The sequence below is a fragment of the Ictidomys tridecemlineatus genome, chromosome 5, assembly GCF_052094955.1.
Source record: "Ictidomys tridecemlineatus isolate mIctTri1 chromosome 5, mIctTri1.hap1, whole genome shotgun sequence".
NCBI lineage: Eukaryota > Metazoa > Chordata > Mammalia > Rodentia > Sciuridae > Ictidomys > Ictidomys tridecemlineatus.
Window position 1 is genome coordinate 172423895 of NC_135481.1, and position 18219 is coordinate 172442113.

Sequence of the window (18219 nt, forward strand, 5' to 3'; positions counted from 1 at the left end):
GCGGTAGCGCGCGGCCCTGGTTTGATCCTCAGCACCACATACCAACAAAGACGTTGTGTCCGCCGAGAACTAAAAAATAAATATTAAAAAAAAATTCTCTCTCTCTCCTCTCTCACTCTCTCTAAAAAAAAAGAAAAACTAATGATTAGCTCATGGTGTATGTGGATAGAATAAAACAGTTATGGATACTGTAATCAAGAATAGAAAGTTATAGCCAGGTGCAGTGGCACACATCTGCAATCTGGCTACTCAGGAGGCTAGGCAGGATTGAAAGTTTGAGGCCAGTCTGGAAATTTTGGTTATATCTCAAAATAAAAAAATTAAAATGGCTGGGGAGATATAGCTCAGTGGTAGAGTGCCACTAGGTTTATTTCCCAGTACAAGAAAAGAAGGAGTAGGGGGCCGGAGGGGGAAGAAAGGAAGAGGAGGAAGAGCAGAAGGAGGAGAAGAAGAAGAATAGAAAGTTACTAAATAGATGGATGAGGCACACCTGTAATCCCAGCAGTTTGGGAGACTGAGGCAGGAGGATTGCTAGTTCAAAGCCAGCCTCAGCAAAAGTGAGGCACTAAGCAATTCAATGAGACCCTGTCTCTAAATAAAATACAAAGTAGGGCTGGGGATGATGTGGCTCAGTGGTCAAGTCCCCTGGGTTCAATCCCTGGTACCTCCCTCCAAAAAAAAAAAAAAAGAAGAAGAAGGATACTAAATAAACTTAAATTCATTCCATTAAAAAATTTAAAGAGCTGGAAGGTATAGCTCAGTGGAAGAACACAGGGTTGGCTTCAGGTTCAATCCCCAGCATCCAATACAAGAAGTGTGTGTGTGTGTGTGTGTGTGTGTGTGTGTGTGTGTATTTAATTAGCCAGTATTATGTCCATAAATCTAATAAAAAGAAAGAAGACTATTCTTACATCCTTAAATGGCCAACTTTGGTAGATGAAAAATATGCTACAGCAAAAGCAGCCCCTCTCAACAAGAACCAAAGACTTAATGGAGGAACTATGATTGGGCAAAGGGGAAAGGAGGGGACATGGGGTCAGGAAAGATGGTGGAATGAGATGGACATCATTACCCTAGGTACATGTGTGAATGCAGGTATGGTATGACACTACATCGTGTACAACCAAATAAATGAGAAGTTGTGCTGCAATTGTGTACAATGAATCAAAGTGCATTCTGCTGTCATATCTACCTAATTAAAATAAATAAATAAATAAATTTTTAAGAAGTATGTTATTAAAAAATATATTAAATGTAAAAAGAGAAAAAAAAAAGAACCAAAGAGTTGAATCTAGTATTTTTTACCCTGCAAATTTGGATTTGACTATGAAACTGCTTTGACCAATAGGACATTAACATTGCATGAAACAAACAGAAGCATGAGAAGTGTTTACACATTGAGATTTTTCTTCCCTTGCTTCTGGGAGCTGAGACTAAACTAGGAGCTTAGGCTCCAGGAGCCTAAACTAGGCTGCTAGAGGATCAAGAGGCCACAGGGAGAGTGGGCCCCTGCCATCCCAGCCCTGTCATCTGGACTAAGGCCGCATTTCTACCTTTGTGTAAGACTATCTTAAACAATCAGCCACAGCTGAACTGCCCCAAGCAAAAACCAACTGCCTAGTCCTTCTGATTCTATTCTTCACAATGAATCATAGGAAATAATAAATGGTAATACTTTTTATCAGGGTTTTACGTTTTGTTTTTTGCTGATTTTTTTTTTTTTTTTTTTTTTTTGAGACAAGGTCTCAAGGCTGGCCTTGAATTTGTGATCCTCATGCCTCAGCCTCTCAAGTAGCTGGAACAGGCATGTGCCACCACCATTGGCTAAATGGTCATAATTTTAAGCCATTTAGCCTTAGGGTGATTTAGTACAGTGTTACAAGTATACTAATGATAGGAATATAAAATCTCTAGGGAGATAAATTTGGCCATGTGATTGCAAGAGTTTTATCATGTAGTTTTATTTCTGCAAGTGAATAAAGATGCATGTATTTATTTTTGTTTCAGGGAGAGTTCTTTTTTCCCCACATGCAGCTTTATATTATTATTATTATTATTATTATTATTATTATTTCAATGCTGGGAATTGATCTAACGCAGGTCTTGTGCATGCAAGGCAAATTCTCTACCACTGACTGACACCCCTAACCCCAAGGGGAATTCTTAATTTCAAGCAGTTGAACCCACTGGAGCATGTGTACATAGAAGGGAATCTATAAAGAACATTAAGTAACTTGCAGATTCTCCAAGAGAGCCAAAAATTCAGGCTGTAGTGTTGGCTAGGCAGCCAGGAGGAACCCTCAACTTTCCATAGGGCTGCTCTCATAAGGTGTATCTCTACTACTTCCTTCACTAGAATGTGCGATCTGTTAACCATATGTTTCCTTACCTTGCTTACTGCCAGTTGGAGTCTTGTGGTACCTTTATTTATTTGGTGAAGTATAGTTCACATATATGCACCAGACTGTAAGGAAGGCTGGAAAAGCAATTTTCTGCTCTTCTATTAGGGAATAGATTTCCTAACCAAGCAGAGAAAAGATGATTAGAAGGTTTTAGGCATTCTAAAACATGGCAGATGTGGTCTGTGATATCACAACAATGCTGTTTATATTTAAGAACTGGAAATAATCTAAATGCTTATTAGTAAGAGACTGGTTAAATTTGAGATATAGATATATAATGAGATGCTATGCAAGTATTTAAAAAAATCAAGTAGACTTTTATGTACTAACATGGAAAAATGTTCACAATATTTTCTAAATTTCAAAAGCCAATTGCCAAAACAATATGCATTTTTATATATTTTTTATATTTTTAGTTTCATTTGGTTGTTTTGGGGTTTTGTTTTTGTTTTTGTTTTGTTTTTGAAATGAAGCCGCACTACACTGCCCACAATGTTTGCTTATCCTCCTGGGTTTAAGTAATCCTCTTACCTCAACCTCCCCAGTGTTGGGACTGTAGGTACATACCATGACACCAGCATGTGGTATGTATTTTCAAAATGTTTGTTTATATAAGCATAGAAAATAATTAGAAGGATATATACCAAACTGTTAATAGTGCTTCCTTCTGGAAAATGGCCATTGCCTTTCAAGGCAAATGTTGAATGAGGAAGAGATCATTTGATGCTTCATAGTGTGTGTGTGTGTGTGTGTGTGTGTGTGTGTGTGTATGTGTGTGTTGCCTTTTAAAAATATAATAGCTTTCTTGATATAATTTCACCCTTTTTAAAGGGTACAGTTCAGGGCCGGGGTTGTAGCTCAGTGGTAGAGTGCTTGCCTAGCACATGTGAGGTCCTGGATTCGATCCTCAGCACCATATATAAATAAATTAATTAAATAAAGGTATTGTGTCCATCTGTAACTGAAAAAAAAATTTAAAAATAAATAAAGTGTTCAGTGGTTTTTTAGTACATTCAGAGCGTATAACCATTATTACCATCCGATTTCAAATATTTTCATTATCCCCAAATGAAACTCCTCCCTCCCTCTTCTTCCCAGTGCTTGGCAACTTTACATCTACTTTTTTGTATGTTTGTTTGTTTCACTAAGTTGCTTAGGACCTTGCTAAGTTGCTGAGGCTGACCTTAAAACTTTTTTTTTTTTTTTTGCAGGGATGGGGAGACTAGTCCTTCTGTCTTGTGAATCTGTTGTATATATCTGGATTTTCTTATTCTGGACATTTCATAAATGGAATATGTGGTTTCTGTGCCTGGCATCTTTAATTTAGCATATTTTCAAGAGTTTTATCATATAGTTGTAGCTTTATCAATGCTTACTTTTGGGGTTTTTTGTTTGTTTGTTTTTGGCCAAATATTTTGTCACATGGAATATATCTATTTGCTGATGGATATTTGAATTATTTTTAACTTTGAGCTATTATAAATAATACCACTATAGCCAGGTGTTGTGGCATACACCTGTAATCCCAGTTACTCTGGGAGACTAAGGCAGTAGGATTGCAAGTTCCAAGCCAACCTGGGTAACTAAGATCCTGACTCAAAATAAAATAAAGTAAAATAATTCTGGGATAGTTCAGTGGTAGAGCATTTACGTGACATACATGAGGCCTTGGGTTTAATCCCCAGTACTACAAATAAATAAATATTTCTATGAACATTTGTATATAAGTTTTTACAGGGATATATGTTTTCTCTTCTTTTGGGTATATAATAGGAGTGGAATTACAGGATTATGTGGTAACTATTATGTTTGAAGAACCAGAAACTAATTTCCAAAGAAATTGCACCATTTACAACCCTACCAGCAAAATGCTTTAGGGTTCCAATTTATTCACATCCCCACCAATACTCATCTGTCTTTTTTATTTTAGTCATCCTAGTGTAAAGTGACATCATTGTGTTCTTTATTTACATTTTCCTGATGCCAATAATATTTAACATCTTTTCATTTTCTTCTTGGCCATTTGTATATCTTCTTTGGGGGAATGTCTATTCATATCCTTCACCCATTTTAAAATTAGGTTTTCTGTCTTTTTATTAAGTTGGAAGAGTTCTTCATATATTCTGAATCTGAATCCTTTATCATGTCCAGGAACATCTTTCCATTTAGGTTTTTAATTTCTTTCAGCAATGTTTTATTATTTTTCAATGTACATATCCTGTGCTTCCTCTGTTTAATTTATTCCTAAATGTTTTATTGTTTTTGATGTTAATATAAAAGGAGTTGTTTTCTTAATTTCATTTTTGTATTTTTAAATGGCCACTGTGCAGACATTTAACTGATTTTGATCTTATATCCTCAACCTTGCTGAACTCATTTATTAATTCAGTTTGTGGGTTTTTTTTTTTAGTGCATTTGTAGACTTCTAAAGTCGGTCTTCCTTCCTTCCTTTCTGCCTTCCTGCCTTCCTTCATTTATTTATTGTACTAGGAATTTAACCCAGCCCCTCCCCGTTCTTTTAATTTTGAGACAGATTCTCACTTGGTTGCTTTAGGGCCTTACTAAGTTGCTGAGGCTACCCCCAAACTTGCAATCTTCCTGTCTCAGCTCCCAGAGTTGCTGGGATTACAGGCATATACCACTATACCTGACTAGGATTTTCTATACAAGACTGTGTCATCTATGAACAGAGATTTTACTTTCTCCTTTCCAATCTGGATGCCCTTTTTTCTTTTTCATGCTTAATAGTCCTGACTAGATATATTGTTGTATAGAAGTAGAAAGAGTAGACATTCTTGTATTCCTGAATAGAAGGGAAAGCAATCCAGTTTTTTGCCATTGTGATGTTACCCTTGAATTGCATGTTGTTTTTATATTTTTTAAAAAAAGTTCTTTTGAGAATCAGATTTTTAAAATTTTATTTATTTATTCTAATTAGTTCTACATGACAGCAGAATGCATTTTGATTCGTAGTACACAAATGGAGCACAATTTTCATTTCTCTGGTTGTACGTGAAGTAGAGTCATACCATTCGTGTCATCATACATGTACCTAGGGTAATGATGTCCATCTCATTGTACCATTTTCCTACCGCCCATCCCCCCTCCCTTTCCCTCTCTCCCCTTTGCACTATCCAAAGTTCCTCCATTGCTCTCATGCCTACCCATCCCCATTATGGATTAGTATCCACTTATCAAAGAAAACAATCAGCCTTTGGTTTTTTGAGATTGCCTTACTTTGCTTAGCTTGTTATTCTCCAAATCAATCCATTTACCTGCAAATGCCATGATTTTATTCTCTTTTAATGCTGAGTAATATTCCATTGTGTATATATACCACATTTTCTTTACTCATTCATCTATGGAAGGACATCTATGTTGATTCCACAGTTTAGCTATTGTGAATTGTGCTACTATAAAAAAACATTGAAGTGGCTACATCACTGTAGTATGCTGTTTGTATATCCTTTAAGTATAAACTGAGGAGTGGGATAGCTGGATCAAATGGTGGTTCCAGTCCAGGTTTGCTCAGGAATCTCCATACTGCTTTCCATATTGGTTGCACCAATATGCTGTCCCACCAGTGATATGAATGTGTCTTTTCCTCCACATCCTCACCAACACTTATTGTTGTTTATATTCTTTTTTTTTAAGTGAATATTTTATTTACATTTTAGTTTTCGGCAGTCACAACATCTTTGTATGTGGTGCTAAGGATCGAACCCAGGCCGCACGCATGCCAGACGAGTGCGCTACCGCTTGAGCCACATCCCCAGCCCTATTATTTATATTCTTGATAAGTACCAGAGAATCAAGTTTTTTTAAACTCTTAATTCAATATTATTTGGTTGATGTTTGTTTTTTAGTGACCACCTTAGGAAAATAAAATTTACATCATTGCTTCTAGATAATGTTTTGTAAGTAAACAAGTAGAGTTAGAACATAATAGCACGTCTATTTCCTTTCTAGGAGGTGAGAATTAGTGTGGCTTCTTTAATCTAGGAGGTGGGCTTATCTTGGATTCAGGATGGGTCCATGTGATACTTGCCTGCTATCTTTATTTCAATGTATTTTGTTCAGTGAATATTCTTAGAATGTCTACTCTGTGCCGGGACTGTTCTACTCATTGAGAGTGTAGCAAGAAATAAGTCATCCCAGGTGTCTACTCTTGGGGTTTTTTTTATATTTATGAATAAATGTAAATGGATTATTCCATGTTTTGAGTATCATCATTTTTTAATTGACAAGAATTTTGTATAAATAAGGTTCTTTGTTGGTACACTACTAAATGTATGATACTACAGAATACTGATGGAAGGTTTAGGAATATATTTATAATCACAGCTACTTTTACCAGGAACTATGGAGTGTGCCTATAGTCCCGGTTACTGAGGAGGTTGAGGCAGAAAGATCACATGAACCCAGGAGTTCAAGATAACTGGGCTTAGGCAACAGAGTGGGGCCACATTAAAAAAAAAATTATAGCTGCTTTTATTTTCAGATGGAGAGCTGGTCATTAAACAGTATATACATTATTTCTGTGTTTATTGGTTTAGAACTTGCCTGATATGTTTTCCTGTACCAGATACTCTTCAAAAGTATTACAGTTTAGTAGAGAGGATAATATGTAGAGAAGGAAAGAAATGAACCAGCATTTATTTTGTACTATTTGTCAGAAATTACATTGATGCTTTACCCCTACTAATCCTCAAAATCCCCTTTTAAGGAAGGTATCATTACTATGGATTTATCATGGGGGAGCTATGCTCTGAAAAGTTAATTAATTTTCTAAATGTCACATTAGTGGTGTATACATAATTAATTAATATAGGATAGCTGCCATATTAATATGATTTTATAAGAATTTTAAAGAAGCAACAATATTTTCTAGTTGTATTAGGAGGAAAGCCAGCATATGAATTAGAAGGACATGGATGCCAAGGATGTCAGGGTATGAGAAGTTACATTCCAGTTGTAGGAAATTGTATATACATGTAAGCCCATGTGTTCTAAATATTTTTATTTCCAGCTGCTTAAAGTTAGCAGTTTAATGGCCTCTTTCTCACCAGAAGTTGAAGTGTGAGTGTCTAACCTGTGATTGGGTACAATGCCTTGAAGAGGAGTTTGGCTCAAGTTTATTTAAGATGCCTCTGGTGTGTGAATTGTTGTGGGCTGTTGTGCAAAGGCAGTAGGACCCTGAGAAGGTCCTTAAGTGAGTGTACTCAGAAGTCCTAGGCTCCTGAGGGCACAGACTCTCTAAGAATGTTTCCACTGTGCACTCAGTGGACAATGAGTACAGTGAGTTCTCTTCTTGGGAGCCTCTGGTGTGGATGTCTTTTCCCTTATTGCAGGCTTCCTGATCTTTCTTATAGCACATGGAGGTTTCCCTTGGAATTATTCAGAAACTATGAGAGAGTTTAGGTAAGAGAAATGGGTCCACAACCCAAAGTAGTATTCATATAGCTCACTCCTCCACCATACTTGGTTCCAGCTGAAATCAAATAAAAGGATTAGAACTTGCTACCAGCAAGGAAAGAAAATCCCTGCCCTACCCCAACCCACTGATTTTTTTTTTTAAAGAGAGAGTGAGAGGGGAGAGAGAGAGAGAGAGAGAGAATTTTTAATCTTTATTTTTTAGTTCTCGGCGGACACAACATCTTTGTTGGTATGTGGTGCTGAGGATTGAACCCGGGCCGCACGCATGCCAGGCGAACGCGCTACCGCTTGAGCCACATCCCCAGCCCCCAACCCACTGATTTTTGAACAGCATTAGTACCTTCCAGCTACTCCAACAACAGTTCGGAATAGTGCCTCCCAAGATTCCTACTTTATTGGGAAGGAAACATAAGAGCTCTGTGGAGCCAGAGGACCAGGCTGTCTGCCTGAGCCCCACCACTTCCCACCTGCATATGAGCCCTTAGGCAAGGTACTTCGCTAGCCTAAACTCACTCTTCTCATCTGTTAAATAACCTAAAACACAGGATGTACAGGAAGTCGGACCATAGTTGGGACTCCATCAAAGTTAGCTACTCTCATGAGTATTATCTTTCTACCCTAAGAGCTTTGTAATGTTTTGGGAATTTTAAAGCACCATGATAACATGAGTTTTTTTCTGGAGCAACTTGTAGCGCTAGAGTTATTAAGCTCACTCACACTTGGGATCCATCACCCCCAACTCCTACTTCACTTGTGACCCACTCAGTCCATTTCCTGCTTTCATTCACCTTTGAATTTTTTTTATATTTATTTTTTAGTTATAGGTGGACAAATATCTTTTTTTATTTTTATGTGGTGCTGAGGATCGAACCCAGTGCCTTACACATGGTAGGTGAGTGCTTTATCTCTGAGCCACAACCCCAGACCTTTGGATTTATGAATAAGATTGGACTGGGAATGTAGATCAGTACTATAGCACTTAGTATCTTCTAACTACTCCAACAACAGTCTGAGGCCTTGAGTTGCATCCCTAGTGCCTCATGAAAAAAATAAAGCCAGCTATCATTCTCCATCTCCCATAGACTAAAGAGCTGGTAAGCCTCTCAATATCCCCTCTGCCTCATTCTATCACTAGTTAGCCACAGAGATTTCTATGAGGTGGGAAGTTTAGTGCAGAATTTTAAGTTTTGAATAACCATAGCTGTCCTTAATATTCAATACTACTGTTGCTTGCCTCATCAGGTAGGTTAATTTGCATATCACTGGGCTGGTGGTGCACACCTACCATCCCAGCTACTGGGAAAGCTGAGACAGGAGGATCTCAAATTCAAGGTCAAGTCTGAGTAATTTAGTGACATTCTGGGCTTGGTGGCACATGCTTATAATCCCAGGCTCAGGAGGCTGAGGCAGGAGGCCAGCCTCAGCAATTTAGAGAGGACCTAAGCAACATAGCAAGACCCTGTCTCAAAATAAAATATAAAAAAGGTTGGGAAGGTAGCTCAGTGGTTAAGCACCCTGCCCCACCCCTACCCCCCCAAAAAAGGATTGTGGTTGTAGCTCAGTAGTAGAATACCCCTGAGATCAGTTCCTAATATAGTGCTGTGGAGACTTATATGTCAGTGATATTCACATTTTTATGAGAAATAATCAAAGACATCCTTGAGATGCATGGTTTTAAAATCTCCCATCTTTTTTCTCCTTAGGTTTCTCTTCCCTAAGTGTCTTGACCAGTGTTCACAAGGTGAGCAATATGCTTTACTTCCTGCTTGCATGCCTTTTACATTCTATTCATCGAAACAGACTATTCTACTGCTACCATTCTGAAATCTAAAACAAACCAACTCGGCCCAGAGAAAACTTTGACATCTTTCTTTTATCATATTTGGTAGGCAGATTTCTTGTCTTAATGGCAATGAACTGCCATAGCAGCACCACTCCTGAACTCAGGTCTGCCCTGGCCTTTCAGCTAATATCAGTCAACTGAGGAGGTATTCCTAGCCTCTGGATGAATAAGATCTTGACACACTGCTTCTTTTCCAAGAGTGCAGAGTTTGTCCCAGCACAAACTGTCTTCCTTAATGTCCTCCTACACACATTGGAATTTTCCACACCTCCTTGAAAACATTTAGAAAAATCCACCCATCCTGCAGGTTTCATTCCATGTGTCATTGTCCTACTACCTAGCAACCCTGGAAGCTACACTTTTAGTCATATTATCTGTGATTGCCTGGAGATGCAGAATAAATTGTAAATTCCCTGCAGTGGTATTGAAATGTTCTTTGTTGTTAAGAGATATGCCTGGGGGCTAGTCTCCCTGAGCCAGCCCAGCAAGCAGAAATCTGATGGAAGAAAACAACTCAGAGTCCTCAGCATGGTTGTGCCCTGCTGTTCCCATTGCCAGTACACAGGAAGCAGAGACAACAGCATACCAGAGCTGTTGTCTTGGGAAATAGCTAAATTGGGTGCTGCCCAGGGCAGGAGACTAGTCCCTGTCGGGGGAGGGATGTGCATGTTAGACTTCTAAACCAGGTAGTAGCTTTTAGAGACCCCTTTTACTTTCCAGGCACTATGCCCCAGAGGCAGGCTAGGAATAGAGGTTGACTGGATCCATCTATAGTGTCTACCTCAGGCAGATTAAGGAGACTATATGGAGTTCCTTAGGATCTGGTGACAGACTAGATAATGGAGTATGAGTTGGAAAAAGAGGTGTCTAGGGTAACTCCTGGGTTTCCAGCTTAGGAGACTGGGGAGGTTGGTTGTACCTGTTCTTTAAATAGAAAACGCAAGAGAGGAGACAGCCTAGGAAGGCTGTGAAAAGAAGGGGATGGTAGCTAGAGGGCAATGTTCTCAGAATTGTTATTTCTTGGGGTGGGTGTTGTTGCTCAGTGGTAGAATGCTCTCCTGGGATGTGTGAGGCAAGTGTTTGCCTGATCAATGGTACTGCCAAGACACTGGATTAGATCCTCAGCACCACATTAAAAAAAAAAGGTACTGTGTCGATATACAACTAAAAAATAATATTTAAAAAAAGAATTGTTATTTCTGGTTGAGCTTAGTGATATGGTAGCCTGTAATCTCAGTTACTCAGGAGGCTAAGGCAGGAGGAGGATGGTAAATTTGAGGTTAGCTTGGTCAATTTAGTGAGATTCCATCTTGAAATAAAATATTTTAAAAGGGCTGGGGATGCAGCTCAGTGATCCAGCACTTTCCTACTTTGCATGAACCCCTGTGTTCAATCCCCAGTACCACACACAAAAAAGAAAAATTGTTATTTCTGAATAATTTGCTCCTTCCTGTTTGCTGAAGAGAAGGGCCAAGGCCATGGGAAGATAACTAAACTTGATAGAAGTAGTCTCTAGGGGTCCAAAGCTCAGATTGGAAGTAAAGGTTGACTTAGAAAACTAGTGTCTTCCAGGGAAGTTGAAGAAGTGTTTGCCTGATTAATGGTACTAGCCAGTAGTTGTGCCAAGACTTCCAAGGCCCTGTCTTAGTCTTTTTAGTGTTGGTGCCATCTTCTCCTTGGCACTTTCTCCTGCAGGCCCTCTCTACTTTTTTACATGAAGGACAACGCAGATGGTTAAGCTTCCTTGGCAGACAGCCTTAAAGAAATATTCTGTCTTCATTGTCCATGATTCTTGGGCAACCCTGGGCCTGTATCCAAAAAGGAAAGACCCTTTAGTTCGAATCCTTCTAGGCTGAGTGAGGCTGAGTTCTCTCTGGCACTTATAGGTATATTTCCTTAATGCTGCCTTCCAACATATTGTTCAAAGATGATATGTGAGCCAGGCGTGGTGGTGCATGCCTGGAATCCCAGTGATTCAGGAGGCTGAGGCAGGAGGATCACAAGTTCAAGGACAGTGTCAGCAATTTAGTGAAACTCTAAGCAGCTTAGTCTCAAAAAAAAAAAAAAAAAGAAAGAAAAGAAAGGGCCAGGGATGTAGTTCAGTAGTAGAATCTCCTGGGTTCAATTTCTAGTACCAAAAAACCTCCCAGCAATATATGTCAAATGCTGTGCTTACATAAAGCTAGAGATGTGGACAGATGACCTTGAGACACCATATATACTGTTTTCTGAACAAGGGTCTCATCGAGTGGCAGTGCCTTGGTGAATACTTTCCCTTAGCATCTAGGTCCACAGGACCCTATGGTGTATCCTGACTTATCTTGCCATGGGCAGGGGGCAGTCTGAGGAGGGTGGAGATAAAAGGCAAATATTTCTTTTCTCCTTGGCCATTTGATGGCTTGCTTGGAGAGGAAATCTACCATCAGTGGGCAACTGCTTCATGTCCCAAGGGAGCATCTTGCCTCCTTTTGCTTCTGTTCATGAGTCAGGCTTGCTGATTCATTGCTTTTTAACAACAAAGGATTATTTTATGATGAGAAAAAAGGCTATGTTGTAGCCCCAGGATGACTTATTTTACACAAATCCAAGGACTAGGAAATAATCTTGATGCTTAAAACGGCAAACAAGGTTCATTATAATGCTGGCTTAGAAGCAAAGTGGAGATATTTTACTGCTGTGGCCTGCTTTTAGAAGCATATGTAGATAAAAGAAGTGAACTTCATTTTCTCCTGGACTGCTAGAGGTCTTTAGCCCAGTCTAGATGGTCAAGAAGGCTGCAAGGCTGTTTTTTTCTACTCTTAGGAACAGACCAACCCAGGCTCCCTAGTCACTCACAGCACAGATTGGTGAGACCTTGGCATAATCTGAATGTCCACTCTTTGATTCAGAACAGAAGGAAGCTCCTGGCCCAGCCAAGGTGAAAACTCACTATGGCCTGTTTATGCTCCAGATAACTGCTGTACCTGCCTTGCAGATGGCATTTCCTCTTGGCAGGTGGCAGTTTACATAGCTGGCCTAAGGAATGCTGAGGATAATCCTCTAGCTTATTTCCCTATAAAGCAAAGTCTTTTTTACATGCCCAGTTCCTGACCTAGAATCCCAACCCCACAAGATTTGTCCATATGGTACATGTGAACAGATAGGACTTTGGACAGTATATTCCTGTCAGAGACCCAGATCCCAGTCTTTTCTTGAGCTGGCCAGAGTGGGCTTGTGCTTCTCGTGTATATTGTTCAGGTGGAAAATTTGCACTAGAGTTTTACTCTCCTATTTATTTTGCACAAGGTGATACCAGAATCCCCAGGCCTTTATAGATCTTTGCTCAACCTTTTCCGAATCCTCACTCTAAGACCCACGGCAGTCTTCTTGTCTTTGACCCCTGCGAATCTTGCAGGCCACTTGTAGGATCCAGCTCCCATGGTTGCCATCCCCAGAAAATACTGAACCTTCCAGACTCCTGCCCATGTGCCATATTTGTCATGGCCTCCTGACCTTTGCTTTACTCAGTTTCCAGAGGCTCCAGTGACTTTCTGTGGCTACAGCAAGGCATGGGGTTATGGCACCAGGTTGGCCTTGCTGTTCCTCTGCAGTCTCCAGAGTGACCTTCCTAAATGGAAATGGAAACACAGGCACCACCAGTGTCCCGATACAGAGGCTTCCATGGCACTGGCCAAGGAAGGTCCAACTTTTTCTTTTTCTTTTCCTTCATTTTTCTTTTTGGTACCAGGGACTAAACCCAGGGGTACTTAGCCACTGAGCCACATCCCCCGCCCGTTTTTAAACATTTTTTTAAATTTTGAGACAGGGTCTCACTAAGTTGCTCAGGGCCTCATTAGGTTGCTGAGGCTGTCTTTGAACCTACAGTCCTCCTGCCTCAACTTCCTGAGCCACTGGTATTACAGGCATGCACCACTGTGCCCAGCAGGAAGTTCCATCTTTTTTTTTTTCTCAGTTGTCAATGGATCTTTATTTTATTTATTTATATGTGGTGCTAAGAATCAAACCCAGTACCTCACACATGCTAGGCAAGCACTCCACCACTGAGCTATAGCCTCAGCCCGGGAAGGTCTATCTTATGTGAAAATTTCTGAACAGAAAGGACACATGAGGAACCTTTATAAAATGAAAAAAAAAAAAGAAATGAGATGTTGAGGTATTCTCCATTTGAATTACCTTAGTCATGTACTGCTAACACAACTAGGTTATATACAAAGCACTGAAGGATAGAGTTTTAGTGTTGGAGAAGCTCTTAAGAAAACAGTGATCCTGAACTGGACATAGTTGTGCACATCTATAATCCCAATCACCAAGGGGGGCTGAGGCAGAGGGATCATAAGTTTGAGACCAGCTTGGCCCACTTAAGCCATACTCTGTCTCAAAATGAAATATAAAAAGAGCTGGGAATGTGGCTCAGTGGTTAAGTGCCCCTGGATTCAATCTCCAGTGCACACACAAAATAATAAAGAGTCTTAAATTGGGTATGGTTTGGAATGTAGCTTAGAAGTAGAACACTTGTCTACTTGTCTAGCGTGTATGAGGCCCTGGGTTCAACTCCTAACACACACACACACACACACAAACACACACACATCTTTTTATTATGGAAATATATACTGAAATATTTGGGGATGAAATATTTGGATATTTGCAGTTGGCTTCAAAATCATCCAGTGAGAGAGGTGGGAGAAAAATTGGGATATTGAATAGATGAAATGTGATTAGCCAAGTCTTGCTATTTATTTATTTATTTATTTATTTTATGTGGTGCTGAGGATCAAACCCAGTGCTTGACATGTGCTAGGCAAGCACTCTACCACTGAGCAACAACCCCAACCCCAGTCTTGCTAATTCTCTCTTTTTTTTTTTTTTTAACTGGGGCCTTGTGCTCGTGAGACAAGCACTCTACCAACTGAGCTATATCCCCAGCCCCAGTCTTGCTAATTCTTGAAGCCAGACAATGCTTGTTGATTTTACTATTTTTCTATGTTTGAAATTTTTATAGTAAGAAATAAATAAAATTACTGAATAACAAAAATTCAAATGATCTTACTGCAGAAATGCTGTATATTCTATGATTGTAACTATAAAAATAGGATTATATTTGGAAGAAGTATTATAATTATTTTGGGTTGGTGGGTTATGGTACCTTTCTGACTTAGAAATTCTCCATAGTCTTGGGAATTTTATGGCTGTATTTGTACAAAAAGGTTGTGAGGGATCTGATTGGGCCTACTTCACAACTTTTTCTTACCATATCACTATGAACATCTATCTTGGAATTATGTGGCTCCTTGGCTGTGCAATTTTTGATAATATATTGGTTAGTACATCTATATGGTTAGTGGTTGCTAAGTAAATGTATGAATGATCAGATTAACTACAGGGAATATGGAAAGGCTCCTTAATCAAAAACTCTAGGTAACAACCAGAAAGCTGAATTAAAATTGGAAAGGTTAGGAAATGAAGTAGCTACAGACTAGGAGTCGGGAAGAAATGATGGCTAGGTATGTCAGTGTGTGTTTATACCAGGAACCTACTGAAAGGGATGATTAGGGGAAGGAACCCACATTTGTGTGAGCTCTGAAAGCTGAACTCTTCTTGGTTTTGTTTCACAGGCCTGGTGAATAATGTGGTGTTCACCAGCCACACCACAGAACAGAGGCACCCCCTCCTTGTTCAGTTACAGAGTCTCATCAGGGCTGCCAATCCTACCACAGCCTTCATTCTTGCAGAAAATGGCATTGTCACCAGGTAAACTTTCACAGACTCCACTCTGCAGGACCAGCCCCTTTCTCAAGATTTCTGCTTTATTGGAGTTCTGATCCCACAAGGCCTTTCCATTGTATCTAAGACCTGAGCATTTATAGAAGCCAGTTTTTGAAGTGTTTTTGACGTTCTATAAAAGTCACCATGTCAGTTTCCTACACTATTTTGAGGCATTTTGTTTGGTTTTGGTACCAGGGATCAAACACAGGGACACTTAACCACTGAGCCACTTCCCTAATCCTTTTTTATATTTTATTTTGAGACAGGGTCTCGCCAAATTACTTAGGGCCTTGCTAAATTGTGGCATTCTGTTTTAAGGCATTCGTATTCCATACATTAAAGAATGGAAGTCAAGACTGTCTCAGTGTTACTTGTGTTAAGATGTGAGTGAAACTGGAAATATAACTTAAGAGCACTTGCCTAGCATGCACAATGTGGGTTCAGTCCCACATACTAGGAGGGAAAAATATATGAGAGAAATGGCATAAAAACATAGAGAAATTATCTCTTTATGTCAATTTTGGGTCCAAATAATAAACTTAAAGAATTAGTGAATTTGTATGTATACATATGTAAAGAGAAAATACCAGTGATGAAGCAATTCAGTTTGCTCAATTAAGATACTAAAAGGTATATGGCAGTTTATATAGTTTTGACTTTCAAACCATGTAAGTATTTCATATATTCAAAAATTAAATCAAGCCTAAATCAGGCACCAAGGCATATACCTGTAATCCTAGAGACTGGAGGCTGAGGCTGGAGGATCACAAGTTCGAGATCAGCCTTGGCAACTTAGCACGATCTGTCTCAAAATAAAATAAAAAGGGCCAGGGATGTAGCACAACATGAGGTTCTGGGGTTTGATTCATTATCCCCCCCCAAAAAATAATTAAATGGCTGGAAGTATAGTTTAGTATTAGAGTACTTGCCGTGTGTGTGTGTGTGTGTGTGTGTGTGTGTGTGTGTGTGTGTGTGAGACACTGAGTTCAATCCCTAGCACCACCAAAAAAACACATTTTTTTAGATGGAGGGCCTGGGGATATAGCTCATTTGGTAGAGTGCTTGCCTTGCATGCACAAAGCCCGGGTTCAATCCCCAGCACCCCCACACACACAAAAAAAATCAAGTGGAGAGGAAGGAAAAATTAAATATGAACCAAAAATATGAATCTGTGAGTACATCAAAATAACAACAATATGAGCAAAGGAATAACTAAGGTAGTTTTTTAACATCATCCTCTGTTGAAACCCTGATTGCAGATAGCATCACTGATCCAAGAAGAGAGATTATAAATATGAAATGGGGAAGGTGAGGAAAACCTTTCAAGTGTTGGATTTGAGTTGGGTACTCAACATAAGTTCATTATTTTTAAAAAATGTGCATTTCCTTGCTCTTTTCATTGAACGAGACCAAAATAGTAATACCATAGTAGTAATAAACGCCCCTACCTTCGGATCTTGGTTTGTAAGTATCATTGCCCATCATAGTTACCAGACAAAACTCCTTGGAGAATTGACTGATTGGAGGGAAAGTACAAGGCAAGCCTGGTCCATTTTATGCGAGTAAAGCTTGGAAGTGCTCAAAGATCAGTGAAGATGTGTCAAAACAATATGGGAACTAGGTTAAAAAGCTCCTACAAGTCAAATTTGGGACAACTTGAGGATAATAAATAACAATAATAATATACTAAATGGAGAGAAGTAGAGACAACAAAATCTTTATAGAAGAGCCAAATAAATAAGAATTGACTGAAAATTAGCATTTGGGGTTGGAGATGTAGCTGAGTAATAAGAGTAATTGCCGAGCATGTGCTAGGCCCTGAATTCAATCCCCAGCCCACAAAATAAATAAATAGAAGAAAAATTTAAAATCTCCAGTTTAATACTTGACTTAGGGAAGATCATCAATGGGTGCTAACAGCAGTGGGTAAAAGATCATGGAGGAAAACAATATTCACTAGTTCTCACTGTCTAAAGTGTTACTCCATAGACTACTTAGAAAAATAGGAAAGTACCTTTATATTGGCAAGGTCTGGTAGACACTATGTTAACCGAATGATTGAACCTAGTAAAACCTATAGTAGGACAAATTGATAGTGCCTCCTTGATATGAGTTAGTAGGAACATAACCTAGGAATTAATCTTCACCAAAAGCATTTAACCTGAAGCTAATTATGAGAAAACAATCAGATAAATCTAAATTGTGGGTATTGGCAAAATTATATTGTTACATTGTGTGCATGTATGAAAATGTAACAACAACTTTAATCATTATGTAACAATTATAATGAACCAATTAAAAAATGTGTGTGTGGCGGGGGGACACATTGTGGGCACAAGATAACTGGTCAGCAAGGCACAGTGGTGCAGGCCTGTATGTAATTCCAGTGGCTCAGGAGGTGGAAGCAGGAGGATTGCAAGTTTGAGGCCAGCCTCAGCAATTTAGGCCCTAAGCAATTTAGTGAGACCCACCCTGTCTCAAAATGAACAAACAAAAAGGGCTGAAGATATGACTTAGTGGTAAAGCACCTGTGGGTTCAATTCCCAGTACCAAAAGAAAAAAAATTGTCAACAACTATGAAAAATAAAGGGAAAAAGTAAGGAAATATCCCATATTGAAGGAGAGTAAAGATTTTAAATTATTTTAGTGGGGTGGGGGGTACCAGAAATTGAACTCAGGGGCACTCAACCATTGAGCCACATTCCCAACCCTATTTTGTATTTGATTTAGAGGCAGGGTCTCACTGAGTTGCTTATTAGCACCTCGCTTTTG

At 39.2% G+C, this 18219-nt stretch overlaps 1 protein-coding gene across 4 annotated transcripts in view; it reads left to right on the forward strand.

Moving 5' to 3' along the window:
* The window catches only part of Dnaaf9 (dynein axonemal assembly factor 9), a 143900-nt gene that overhangs the window by 112907 nt on the left and 12774 nt on the right, over positions 1–18219 (forward strand). For 3 of the 4 annotated variants that reach the window (XM_005320523.5, XM_040276267.2, XM_021723196.3), the window contains 2 exons: positions 9542–9579; positions 15297–15432. The exons of the other annotated variant lie outside the window; for it this stretch is intronic. In XM_005320523.5, the coding sequence (XP_005320580.1) occupies positions 9542–9579; positions 15297–15432 (174 nt within the window). The remainder of the gene's footprint in view (positions 1–9541; positions 9580–15296; positions 15433–18219) is intronic. 4 annotated transcript variants of the gene reach the window in all.